Raw genomic sequence first — 12,618 nt, 5'->3', positions numbered from 1 at the left:
AACCATTAGAAACAAATAATTGGAGAAGAGTTAGTATAGTTTTCATTAACATTAACTTTACTATAAATTCCTTTAGGAAATTTCCTTTCTTATAAATGATCCAGAAAAGTATTTAAAAGATTAACATAGAGTATTGGTTTTTGGCATATAGTAATGTCATTGTCATGTAAGAAGTTGGCAGAATACCATGACAAAGGGTATGTATTTAATACCACTACTGAGTAACAGTGATTTGTTATTATTGCTACTACAGTGTTTTGGTGGTTGGGGTCAGAGAGAAGGGAGCCCGCATTTGCTGAGCATCTTGTATAAGTAACAAACTGTGTCTGTAAAGGAGATGCACTTAGGTTATCTAATCAATTGGAAATTTGAAGAAAAAAGCTGGAGGCCATGAGGTGAATTTTTATTTTAATGGGAAATTTTTGAAAATCAGTATTTTAGCAGGAGGTTAGTTATCTGCGAGATTAGACCAGTAGCCTGTGATTGATGTTCTTGGATGAAAACAGGTTTCCCTCTCACGCCCAGCATGAAGAACCCTGTCTCGGAGATCCAGATGGATGGAACATATCTCTTTGACCCTTTAAATCCTGTAATGATGGATTTTTGTCCACAGAGTTGACCAGAATGCCAAGTTTCACTCAGCTGTTTACTTCATATTATATACAGTTTTCCTTCATTTCTCCCTTACTCAGCCCTGTTTGTAATCCCTTTCCTGATAACCTCACCTTAAACACATGATTAAGCTTTTCTGTTGTCTCTTATAGTTGAATCAGAGCAAGTGATTGATGAGGTGCCCAGTTCCAAAGACAGAGAGACATCCTCATACCCTGAGGCTCTTTCTGCCTCCGCCTTCACTTGGTGTTCAAGTGTGTCTTTACATGAATTTGTGGCATCTCCATGTAAGCTTTAAATTCCTGAAGACAGGGAATGTGTCTTATTCTTTTCTCTATCTGCCACATTCTTAATGCTTTTGCTCAATATATTTCTGGTTGAGGTAATGAATGTTGTCTTGCTATTGCTCATTTACATCAAGTATAAGAATCTGCAAGATTATTATGGTGATATGGGGTATTGACACTCCTAGTGAATTCTCAGATATCATTTTCCATAAAACCTACATCCTCCATGTCTTTCTCTTGCCTTCTGTTCTTCAACCCATAGGGAAGTTCCCTCTTTTACAGATCCTTTGAAGGATCATTTTCATGCCTGAACCAGGGGAAGGCTTACAAACCACGTGTAAAAAGAAATTGTTTGTGTGACTAATTGCGGACTGTAAAGTTTGAAGGCAGAGACTTTAATTCATGCTTTTAACCAGTGCCTGTCATCTAGTCCAGCATTTTTCACAACTGGGACTTTCTTCTTTAAAAACTACAAAAAATTTATTTCTCACAGCAAATGGGTTCATTTGTTTGAAAGTCTTTTGTCATTTTATAGAGTGGTGACCTTTGTCCAGATGACTGTTCATCTGACAAACCCAGCCCATGTGCCTTTTACTGGGACACAATAATGATGCATGTGTCTGCTACTTCCATTTTCACCTCAGCCTCCCATTTGTTACTTTCCACCTTCAGACAGGAGGCAAGGCTATTTGTCTGCCTCAGCTTAATATGTAAATCCCCCGAGCAGGTGAGTGCAGTAGGGTAGGATGTCCCTCAGATCGCATTTGATACCTCCAAATTTATTCTGCTGCGTGATGATAAATTCTAGTTTGGTTCTCGCCTTGCATCCTATTTTAATTATTTTTGTAAATGTCGAACTGTATTTTTCCATTATTTTGTGCTTACCTTCCTTCTACTAGTACTCAGTGTATCAATATCAGTATGCAAATGTACAGCTTTTAAGTTAAACGGTTTATTTAGAAAACTAAGATAATTTGGGGATGATTCTAAACCATTGACTATTAACATATTAACACTTACATTGTATTACCTACAGTGTGGTTTTCGTTCATGTGATTTAAAGTGAAAAGATAGAAAAAGTTTGTTTGGATTATATACACTCTCTTATACCAAATATAAAAGAATCCTTTTTCCAGTTGGAAGCTCATACTAAATTAGTTTACTTTACACACGGTATGACTGTTTTAAAAGGCAAGCTATGGGATTGTAACAGTTGTATTGATATAATAAAGTTTCCAGCAGTTAGCCACATATAAGAATGAATACATGTAAAATACATTTTTATTAGTTGATACGACTTTTAGCAATGTATAATGAATAGCAATAGGTATATTTCATGTGGTTGTATTGTCACAGAAGGGGAAAGAAGCATCAGAGTAGGGAGAGTTATAGGAGAAAGTCACAGCAAAGTAAAGAAGGGAGGATATTGTGAGTGAAGGTTGAAACCTCCAAGACAGAAAGTCTGATGGATCAGCTGCAACACCGCACATCGCAGCTATCAGCCTGCTCACATGTGCAGTCGAAATCCTACTATGCTGGTGCTTCACTCATACTTTGTCCTTTACCAAATGACGGTTTATGACAGTGCTGTTTCGAGCAAGACTATCGGCACCTTTTTTCCAACAGCGTTTGCTCACTTCATGTCTCTGTGTCACCTTTTGGTAATTCTTGGCAATATTTCAAACTTTTTTTTATTATGTTTGTTGTGGTGATCTGTGATCAGTGAATGATCACAGCTTGCTGAAAGCTCAGATGATGATTAGCATTTTTTATTAACAAAGTATTTTTTAACTAAGATATTTCATTGTTGGAGCTCCTGGATGTCTCTGTCGGTTGAGCGTCTGACTCTTGATTGCGGCTGAGGTCATGATCCCAGGGTCATGGGATCGTGTTCCACATTGGGTTCCATGCTGAGCATAGAGCCTCCTTAAGATTGACTCTCTCTCTCTCTCTCTCTCTCTCTCTCTCTTCCTCCCTCTCATTCTTTCTCTCTCTCTCCCTCCCTCTCACTCTCTCTCACCCCTCTCCCTTGCTTGCTCTTTCTCTATCAAAAAAGGTGGAGGGGGCGGTGTACCTGGGTGGCTCAGTCGGTTAAGCATCCAACTTGGGCTCAGGTCATGATCTCTTAGTTCATGAGTTCAGGCCCACCTCAGGCTCTCTCCTGTCGGCTCAGAGCCCACTTCAGATGCTCTGTCTCCCTCTCTTTGTGCCCCTCCTGTGCTCTCTCTCTTAAAAATAATAAACATTTAAAAAAGTGTTTCATTATTTTTTAAATATAGTGCTACCGTACACTTAATAGACTGTAGCATAGTGTAAACATAATCTTTATATACTTTGGGAACCCAAACAATCCATTTGACTGGCTTTATTGTGACACTCCCTTTATTGTGGTGCTCTAGAAGCAAACCTTGTGCTCTTGTGCTCTTTCCTCTACCTGGCCCAGCATCTTTGAGTAACTAAAAAGTTAATTCGTTTTCCCTACCTTGTTCCCCTTCTCCCACTCTTGATCTGAGCTTTTTTATCCCAAAACTGATCACTTCACTCTTTTAAGTTTGCCTGCATTTGCCTTACCGGTACATCAAAGCACAGATTTAATTTTTGCCATACTTACCAAATTAAACACCGAGTGGAATCTGGTTTGGGTCTGGTATTGACTCACAGTTTGTAGTGTGTACCTGATACCCACTTTGGAGTTGGTGCTGTACTGTACACTGTTGCTTACAATAACCCTACATATTGGTGATATTGTTCTCAATTTATGGAACAATAAATTTAGGTGAGGCCCAGAGAGGTTATGTTCTCCTTCTTTGGTCACTGTAGACTAAATGGAAGTGCTACGGTTTGAACTCTGATGTTTCTATCTTCAAAGCCCTCTCCCTTTACCTTACAAATAACTCCCTCTCAATCATGGTAAGACAGCTTTTTGGATGCTTAAAAAAAATGTGGGTCAAAAGATACGCATTTGCTGCTTTTGTACCCTCTTCCACAGATGAACTAGTAGTTAAATGCATGTGCTGGGCTGAGATTGCCGTTCTTCAATAAGTAAAGCCACAGAAGTTATTGAAAGTAATTTTTCCTTCATTATTTAAAGAGGGGGGATGAGATAGAAAGTCTGTTAAAATTTTCAATCTATACATTAATTAAAATCTTATCTGTTCTTCGTTTATAGTATAAAGATGCATTTATGAAAGCAAATCCTGGCTACAAATGGTGTCCTACCACAAACAAGCCTGTGAAATCCCCAACACCTACTGTTAATCCACGAAAGAAACTATGGGCCTTCCCATCTGAGTCTTCAAGAGATTTGCCAAGCCCCAAGAAAGCAAAGACTGAAGAAATGCCTCAGCTAAACTTTGGAATGGCTGGTGAGTTTAGACATTACTTCTACCTTCTACCTGTTCTTTTTTTCCCCCCGCCTCGCCTCGCCTCGCCTCGCCCCGCCCCGCCCCTCCCCGCCCCGCCCCTCCCCTCCCCTCCCCTCCCCTCTCTTTTCTTTCTTTCTTTCTTTCCTTCTTTCTTTCTTTCCTTCCTTCTTTCTTTTCTGTCTTTTTTTTTTTTTTTAGAGAGAGAGCACAAGCAACAGAGAGGGGCAGAAGGAGAGAGAGAATCCCAAGCAGTCTCTATGTGGTCAGCACGAAGCCCAGCATAGGGCCCAGTCCCACAAACTGTGGGATCATGACCTGAGCTGAAATCAAGAGTCAGACCCCCAACTGATTGAACCACCCAAATGCCCTTCTACCTGTTCTTTTTAAGGATAAGGCAATACATTTAGGTAGTACTTTTAATAAATAATGTAAATATATTTTATATATATATTATTTATATGCATATATATATATTATATACAGAGAGAGAGAAGAAAAATTTATAACCAGCATGAAGCATTGCAAATAGAACATATCCGAAAGCTTTGGAATATGACCTACATATAATGTGTATGGATAACTAAAGGAAGTTATGAACCAAGTAGTAGAGTCATTTGCATAAATGTGAATTTCTGGCATTGACATTATGGAAAGGCAGACAGCAAGGTAGTGATTATGAGCTCAGGGCATTTATAAAGTAACAAAGTACCTTACAATACATGTACAGTATTGGCTATCCCAGTAAGTATCTTAGTTACGGGTTCATATAAAGTCACAATTAATGTTGGTCATTTGAGGATCTGAAACATCAAGGGCAAGAATATGAATAGTTCCCTCACAAGTCTGAGATGGATCAGACAGCTGTTTTTTAGAGGGAATTCCCATTCTACCCACCTCCCCCCTACCCCCATTCCCGTATGACCCTGGCAAATGAAAACTTCCAGATGGTCCCATTTGTTATGGGACTTTTAATACTCTTTGGGTGGTAGGGAATGCTAGGACATTTATTACCATGAAATAAAAGTACTTACATTCATTCTGCACATGGCTCCGTCTTCCCTGGCTATTGCAGTGTAGTAATCAAGAGAGAAATTTTCCGGGATGAAATTGGGAGATTGAGCAGGGTGGAAACTATGAAGTTGGTGTAGAGCTATATGGTTCCTATTTCATTATTCATTATAAATAAATTTTCTTCAAAATGAGAGCACTGAACCACTTACAGTACAGAGAGCCTGGGAAAAGAGGTTGAGTAATATTGTGATAACACTTCTTGTGTTTTTAACCTGGTTTTACTGAGAAATAATTCACCTACATTGTGTATAAGTTTAAGACCTACAGACTGGTGGTTTAATTTACATATAGGTTCAGCTAACATCTGTCTCCTCCTGTAGATACAATAAAAAGAAAATGGAAGAAAGGAAAAATATTTTCTCCTTGTGATTAGAACTCTTAGAATTAACTCTCTTTAACAACTTTCCTGTAGGTCATACAGCAGTGTTAGCTATAGGCATAATGTTATATATTATATCCCTAGAATTATTTATCTTGTATTTGGAAATTTGTGACCACATTTCCTCAGTTCTTCCTCCCTCCACCCTCTGCTTCTGATAATCACAAGTCTGATTTCTTTTTCTGATTTTCTTTTTTTTAAGATTCCACATATAAGTAGGATCATGTAGCATTTGTCTTTCACTGACTTACTTCACTAAGCATAATGCCTTCAGGGTGCATCCATTTTTTCACAAATGGTAGGATTCCCTCATTTTTTATGGCTGAAAAATATATCTTTCTGTATATATGTGTATATAAAATTGCATCTTCTTTATTCATTCGTCCATCATTGGACATGTAGGTTGTTTCCATGTAAACGTGTGTTTATGCCACAAAACAAGTCTTAGCAAACTCAAGAAGATTAAAATCATACCAAATATCTTCTGACCACAATGGCATGAAACTAGAAATCAAAAACAAGAGGAAAGCTGGAAAATAAAAAACTTCATGAAAATTAAACAACATTCTATAGAACGACCAATGGATCAAAGAAGAAATTAAAGGGGAAATAAAAGAGTTTTTTGAGACAAACTAAAAATGGAAACCTAACATAACCAGAATTTGTGGTATGCAGCAAAAGCAGTTCTCAGAGGGAAGTTTATAGCAACAAATACCTACATTAAGAGTCAAGAAAGATCCCCAAAACAACCTAAATCTATGTCTTAAGAAACTAGAGAAAGAAAAACAGAGCTCAAGGTAGTAGAAGAAGGAAAATAGTACAAATTTGATTAGAAATAAATGAATTAGAGAACAGAAAAACAAGAGAAAGGGTAAACGAAAGTAAGAGTTGGTTCTTTGAAAAAATAAACAAAATCAACAAACCTTTAGCCAAACCACAGAAAAATATAGATAAAGGACCCAAATTAACAAAACTATAAATGAAAAAGGAGACATTGCAACTGAACCACAGAAATTGAAAGGATCAGTAGAGGCTACTATGAACAAGTATATGCCAACAAACTGGAAAATCTAGGAGAAATGGAGAAATATTTAGAAATCTACAGTTTACCAACACTGAATTAGGAAAAAAATAGAAAATCTTAATAGACCAATTATGAGTAAGGTAATTGAATTAGTAATCAAAAATTTCCCCATGAAGAAAAGCCCAGGACCAGATGGCTTAAGTGGTAAATTTTACCAAACATTTAAAGAATTAACACTAGTTCTTCTCAAACTCTTCCAAAAATATCAAAGAGGAAGAATGACCCCTAAACTCATTTATGATAGCAGCATTATTCTGATACCAAAATCAGAAAGGGACACCACTAAAAAAGAAAAGTACAAGCCAATATCCCTGACAAATACAGATTCAAAAATTCTCAATCAAATACTAGCAAACTGAATTCAGCGGCACATTAAAAAGATCATTTACTATGATCAAGTGGGATTTATCCCAATGATGCAGGGGATGGTTCAACACCTATATATAAATCAATGTAATCATATGACCATCTTAAGAGATAGAGAAAAAGCATTTGATGAAATCCAACATCCATTCATGATAAACACTCTTAACAAATTAGGCACAGAAGAAATGTACCTCAGCATGATAAAGGCCATATAGAAAAAGCCCACAGGTAACCTCATACTCAGTACTGAAAGCCTGGAAGCTTTTCCTTTAAGATCAGGAATAAACATCAGTGTCTACTCTCATCACTCTTATTCAGCATCATACTAGAAGTCCTAACTAGAGCAATAGGCAAGAAGAAGAATAAAAGAAAAAGAAGAATCGAAAAAGAAGTAAAAATTCATTTTTACAGATGACATGACTTTATATTTGGAAAATCCTAAAGAATTAACTAAAAAACTACTGGATCTAATCAATGAATTCAGTAAAGTTGCAGGATACAAGGTTAACATAAAAATAAGTAGTGTTTCTGTACACTACATATTTTCTGAAAAAAGACTAAGTTGATCCTATTTACAGTAGCATTAAAATGGTAAAATAGTAACATTTAATGAAGGAGGTAAAGGATCTTCAAAAACTACATAACACTGATGAAAGAAATTGAAGAAGAAATGGAAAAGTATTCTGTTTATGGATTGCAAGAATTAATATTGTTAAAGCAGTACAGCCAAAAGCCATCTATAGATTCAGAGAAATCCCTACCAAGATTCCAATGGCAGTTTTTACAGAAGTAGAAAGGACACCCCACAATTTATATGGAGCCACAAAAGTCCTAAATAGCCAAAGAAATCCTGAGAAAGAAGAAGAAAGCAGAGGCCTCATAGTTTCTGATTTCAAGCTATAAGCTCATAGTCATCAAGGCATAAAAACAGACATATAGACCCATGAAGCAGAATCAAGAGCCCGTAAGTAAACCCAAATATGTACAGTCAACTAATATCTGACAAGGGAACCAAGAATACGAAATGAAAAAAAGATTGTCTTTTCAATAAATGGTGCTGGGACAGTTGGATATTCATATGTAAAAAAATGAAACTAGACCCATGTCATAAACCATAACAACTTAACTTCAAATGGATTAAAGACTTAAATGTGAAACTTGAGACTATGGAAATCCTAGAAGAAAATGTAGGAATAGAGCTTCTTGACATAGATCTTGGTAATGATCTCTTTTGGATATGACACCTAAAGCACAAGCAACAAAATGAAAAATCCAAATCTAATATCCAAATATCTGTAAGGAATTCCTACAAGTCAGTAGTAAAAACCAAAACCAAAAACCCAAGTAAAAAGTGGCGGAAGTCCTGAAAAGACGTTGATCCAAAGAAGAGGTACAAAAGGCCAACTAGGTACCTGAAAAGATGCTCAACATCACTAGTCATTAGGAAAATACAAGTTAAAACCACAATGAGATACCACCTCATGCCTCTTAGAATGAATATCATCCCATAGACCAGCGAGAACAAGTACTGGTGAACAGGTAGAGAAAAGGGAACCTTTGTGCACTGTTGTAAAGTGGTGTACTCCCTAAGGGAAAACTGTATGGAGGATCTTGAAAAAGTTAAAAATAGAACTTAGTAATTCAGGGTGTGATTCATAGTATAACAAAGTATATGTGGCATTGTCAGATCTATATACTAAGAAATACAATCTGACATCGTAGCATCCTGAGGAAACAAAATCTTCAGGTGGTTGTGATGTAGGTGTCCATGGTGTGATTCTAGGTAATCACCTAGATTACCTAGACACAGTTTTAGCTGTCATTGTACACCTGTAGTTTCACCCTGCTTGCCAGCAGTCTTGGGACTTTACAAATTATATCAGTTACAGCGTTTTATATTAAAACATTTTATCAGGATAACGAAAGAGTATATGGATGCTTGACTGCCACCTGAATTCCTTCGTCGTTAGTCTTCCACAGCTTTTTCTCCTAGTTCTAAATCAACATCAGTAGGTGCTTTTCATACAATGGCTCTTCACAAACCAATAATTGTAGATGAAGCTATGAAATCTTTGAAAGCTATGAATGATGTCTGTTTCTAGCACCATTTTTGACAGTTTATTAATCTATCTTTCATGCCTACAAATCAAAATGTCTGAGACCTAGACATCAACCAAGATATTTACATGTCAGCTTTACAAAAACAATGTTCTTTTAAAGTAAAATAAGGAAGGAGAACACTTTCTTGAGTTTGTGTCATTCTGTGAGGGTCTGTGACAGATGTTGGCAATCCATGGTCAGTGCCTTGTTAACCTGTTGTATAGCGGATAACACTGTTGTGACATTTCCAGTGGTGTCTCTTGCAACACAATGAAAGCAAATGGATTTACCTTTTTTTTTTTTTTAATGTTTTTTATTTATTTCTAGGAGAGAGAGAGAGAGACCGCGTGAGCAGGGGAGGGTCAGAGAGAGAGGGAGTCACAGACTCTGAAACAGGCTCCAGGCTCTGAGCTGGCAGTCAGCACAGAGCCCGACGCAGGGCTCGAACCCACGAGATCATGACCTGAGCGAAAGTCAGACGCTTAACCGACTAAGCCACCCGGGCGCCCCCAAATGAATTTACCTTTAATGAAAACATGATGCCTAGCTGTTTGAATCTACAGGATCCTTACAGGGCCTTCAGAGGACAATTTAAGCTTTTCCTCAATACGGAATCTCTTCTGTTTTTCCATCAGTCCTTGTCACATGACATTTTGCTATTTTAAATAATCCCAAAGCAGCTAAATGTATGATTTCCAAGAAGAGAAAGTGCTGTAGAATTTAAGTGAGTACAGGCCTTCATGGTAAAGAGAAAGCATGCTATCTGTATATTTTTTATGTGTCTAGGTAACATTATGTAAGTGTAAATTAATGTAAAGGATGATAGTAATTTTTTGGTCTATGTTTCATTAATCTAGACAGCAAACTTATTGCAAAGTTAACAATGATATATAACTGAAATAAATCGTCATGTGAGCATGTTCCTATTTTGCTTTATAATTTGAACTAAAACATTTTTATTTCTATTAGAAAGCAATATCCAGTCCTCCTGATCCTTGATGTAAAAGTATTTAGCTGCCCAAAGAACCAAATTAACATTTTACTTTCTGTTAAATTCATTTCCCTCTCCTTCTTTTAATTTTAAATAGATTTAAGTGTCTATTTTAACAAAGCACAATAGTTCTTAAACTCAACATTTAATTAAAAGTGGAATCTTAAAACAACAGCAAAATGCCTTATTTTCATCACAAAAGCTAGAGCTCCTGTGTTTTCTGTATGTGTGTCTTCCTATGTGGCTGCTTTCCAACACTGAGCTATTTCTAGACCACCTGATCATTTGGTGGCCAGTTTTCCCCCTCTGATAACCTTTTCCTTTTTTTTTTTTTTTTTTAATAATCTTAGATTCTTTTTTCAATTTTTAAGAATTTGTGTATAAGATGTGGTCAGAGTTGCTTCATGAGTAAGACAGATTGTGTACAAGGATATACTTAAGGTCATATCTTTAAACAGAAAAGAGAAAAACACCTCAATATCTTCATGCAATAGTATGCCTGATTTTCATTATAAAAAAAAAGTTTTATTTATTTGGGGAAGAGGGGCAAAGAGAGAAATGCAAACAGACTTCATGCTCAGCACAGAGCCCAGTGTGGGGCTTGATCTCACAACTATGAGGTCACGGCCTGAGCCAAAATCAAGACTTAGAGGCTTAACCAACTGAGTCACCTAGGTGCCCCTGATTCATTTTTAATTTAGGAAAGATTCCTAAAAATAAAAATGTATTTATTTAGGACCTATATGCACTAGGACAGGCACTGAATTAGGCACTGTCATATATGTTATTTCATCTCAGATCTAAAACTTAATTTATTTAATATAACCTTAAAGGATATAGGTTTCTTTTTGTCTTTAATCCTTTACTTGTTTAAGGGCACCTGGTTGGCTCAGTTTGTTGGGCATCTGATTCTTGATCGCAGCCCAGGTCTTGATCTCATAAGTTTAAGGCTCACGTTGAGCTCCACTTGGGTCATGAAGTCTACTTAAAACACACACACACACACACACACACACACAATGTGTTTGGTTATAACTCTGGGTTGTAGATCTATCACATTGCTGTTTTTATTTTGTCCTTTTGTTTCTGTTGATTATGGAAGGAAGAAAATAAAGACCTTCACTAATATAAAAATGATTCGTTTTAAATCTTAAAAGTATTTCAAAGAAGGGCCTGACTATACCCCTAAGATTTAAAATATCAAAAGTACATCATTGTCTAGTGAAAATTTGTTTTTAAAAGTTTTAGAGAAAGGTTCTTTGAACAAAGCCCGCTAGTAGATTTTGGAAGGCTCATTTATAAAATTTCTCTCTGTTCTCTAGTTTCTCATATAGTCTAGTTTTTGTATCAGTCCTAATTTTACATGATAGAAATAACAATTGGAGAATAATAATCTCAAACTTCTTAGACATTAAGTAAAAGCACTCTTTTGTTTTTTTAAAAAGAAATCCATCTAAACTCCCCATTCAGTAAGACAAGAAGCATCACATGAGTAGATAATTTATATTTTAAACAGCTATGGAATTGCTGGAGTAATGGGTTATATTGAAATGGCAGACAATAGGGGAATTTAAAAGGCTCACAAAATATGAGTGCATACTTAAGCACATATATGCCAACATATATGCTAACAGCGTATAGTTGTTGCTATATAAAGAGTTTTGAAAGTTTTCTATAAAAAGTTATATATGGTTCTGTTGGATTTTGAGTCTTTGTTAGTATTCCATTTCGACTCTCTGTGGATTATATGTACTTCATGCTTGTGGACTGATGATTTGTTTGTTGTCAACTTTTTCAGATCCTACTCAAATGGGAGGCTTGAGCATGCTACTTTTAGCTGGAGAACATGCTCTTGGAACACCAGAGGTAAGCCGGTCCTCATCCCTGACCACTCTGCTCACACCGGGGCTTGAAAACACAGATATCTGTATTCTGTTCACACTCTTAGTTCTCTAGTTTCACTCTTAAGCTCATGAGCAAATTTTACTTCTCTTTTTCTTTTCTTTTTGTCAAGATCTGTGTTTTGTATTGTGCCTTGAGTAAAACAGAAGTGGTATAAATGAGCCCAGGAGGACACAAACAAGAAGTCCGGTGCAGATTTTTGAGGTTCCATGAACCTGAGAGGAAGAAATGGAATATACAGATAGTTAGCATTTCCCATGATTGTGTCATGGTCAGTAGGGTGCGTCGTATGATTCATTCGCTCTATTCATAACATACCCTGTTTTTGTGACGTTATTGTGTAGACTTGCTAGTGAAAAGATGAGAGTTTAACTGTCAATCTCTCTGGTACCTGGATGAATCCACGCTCCTATTTATGAAACATGGCACTCCAAGATTGTTTTATTCTTTAAAATGGAAAA

The 12,618-nt window shown here is 36.6% G+C and overlaps 1 protein-coding gene across 8 annotated transcripts in view; it reads left to right on the top strand.

The window, feature by feature from the left end:
- Positions 1-12,618, top strand: part of BBX (BBX high mobility group box domain containing) — a 276,768-nt gene that overhangs the window by 189,383 nt on the left and 74,767 nt on the right. For all 8 annotated transcript variants that reach the window (XM_039244981.1, XM_039244980.1, XM_039244974.1 and 5 more), the window contains 2 exons: positions 4,069-4,264; positions 12,054-12,121. In XM_039244981.1, the coding sequence (XP_039100912.1) occupies positions 4,069-4,264; positions 12,054-12,121 (264 nt within the window). The remainder of the gene's footprint in view (positions 1-4,068; positions 4,265-12,053; positions 12,122-12,618) is intronic.

The sequence above is a fragment of the Hyaena hyaena genome, unplaced genomic scaffold, assembly GCF_003009895.1.
Source record: "Hyaena hyaena isolate Hyena2069 unplaced genomic scaffold, ASM300989v1 scaffold_251, whole genome shotgun sequence".
Lineage (NCBI taxonomy): Eukaryota > Metazoa > Chordata > Mammalia > Carnivora > Hyaenidae > Hyaena > Hyaena hyaena.
Note: the sequence above shows the minus strand (reverse complement) of the source record. Positions and strands in the feature narration are given on the sequence as shown.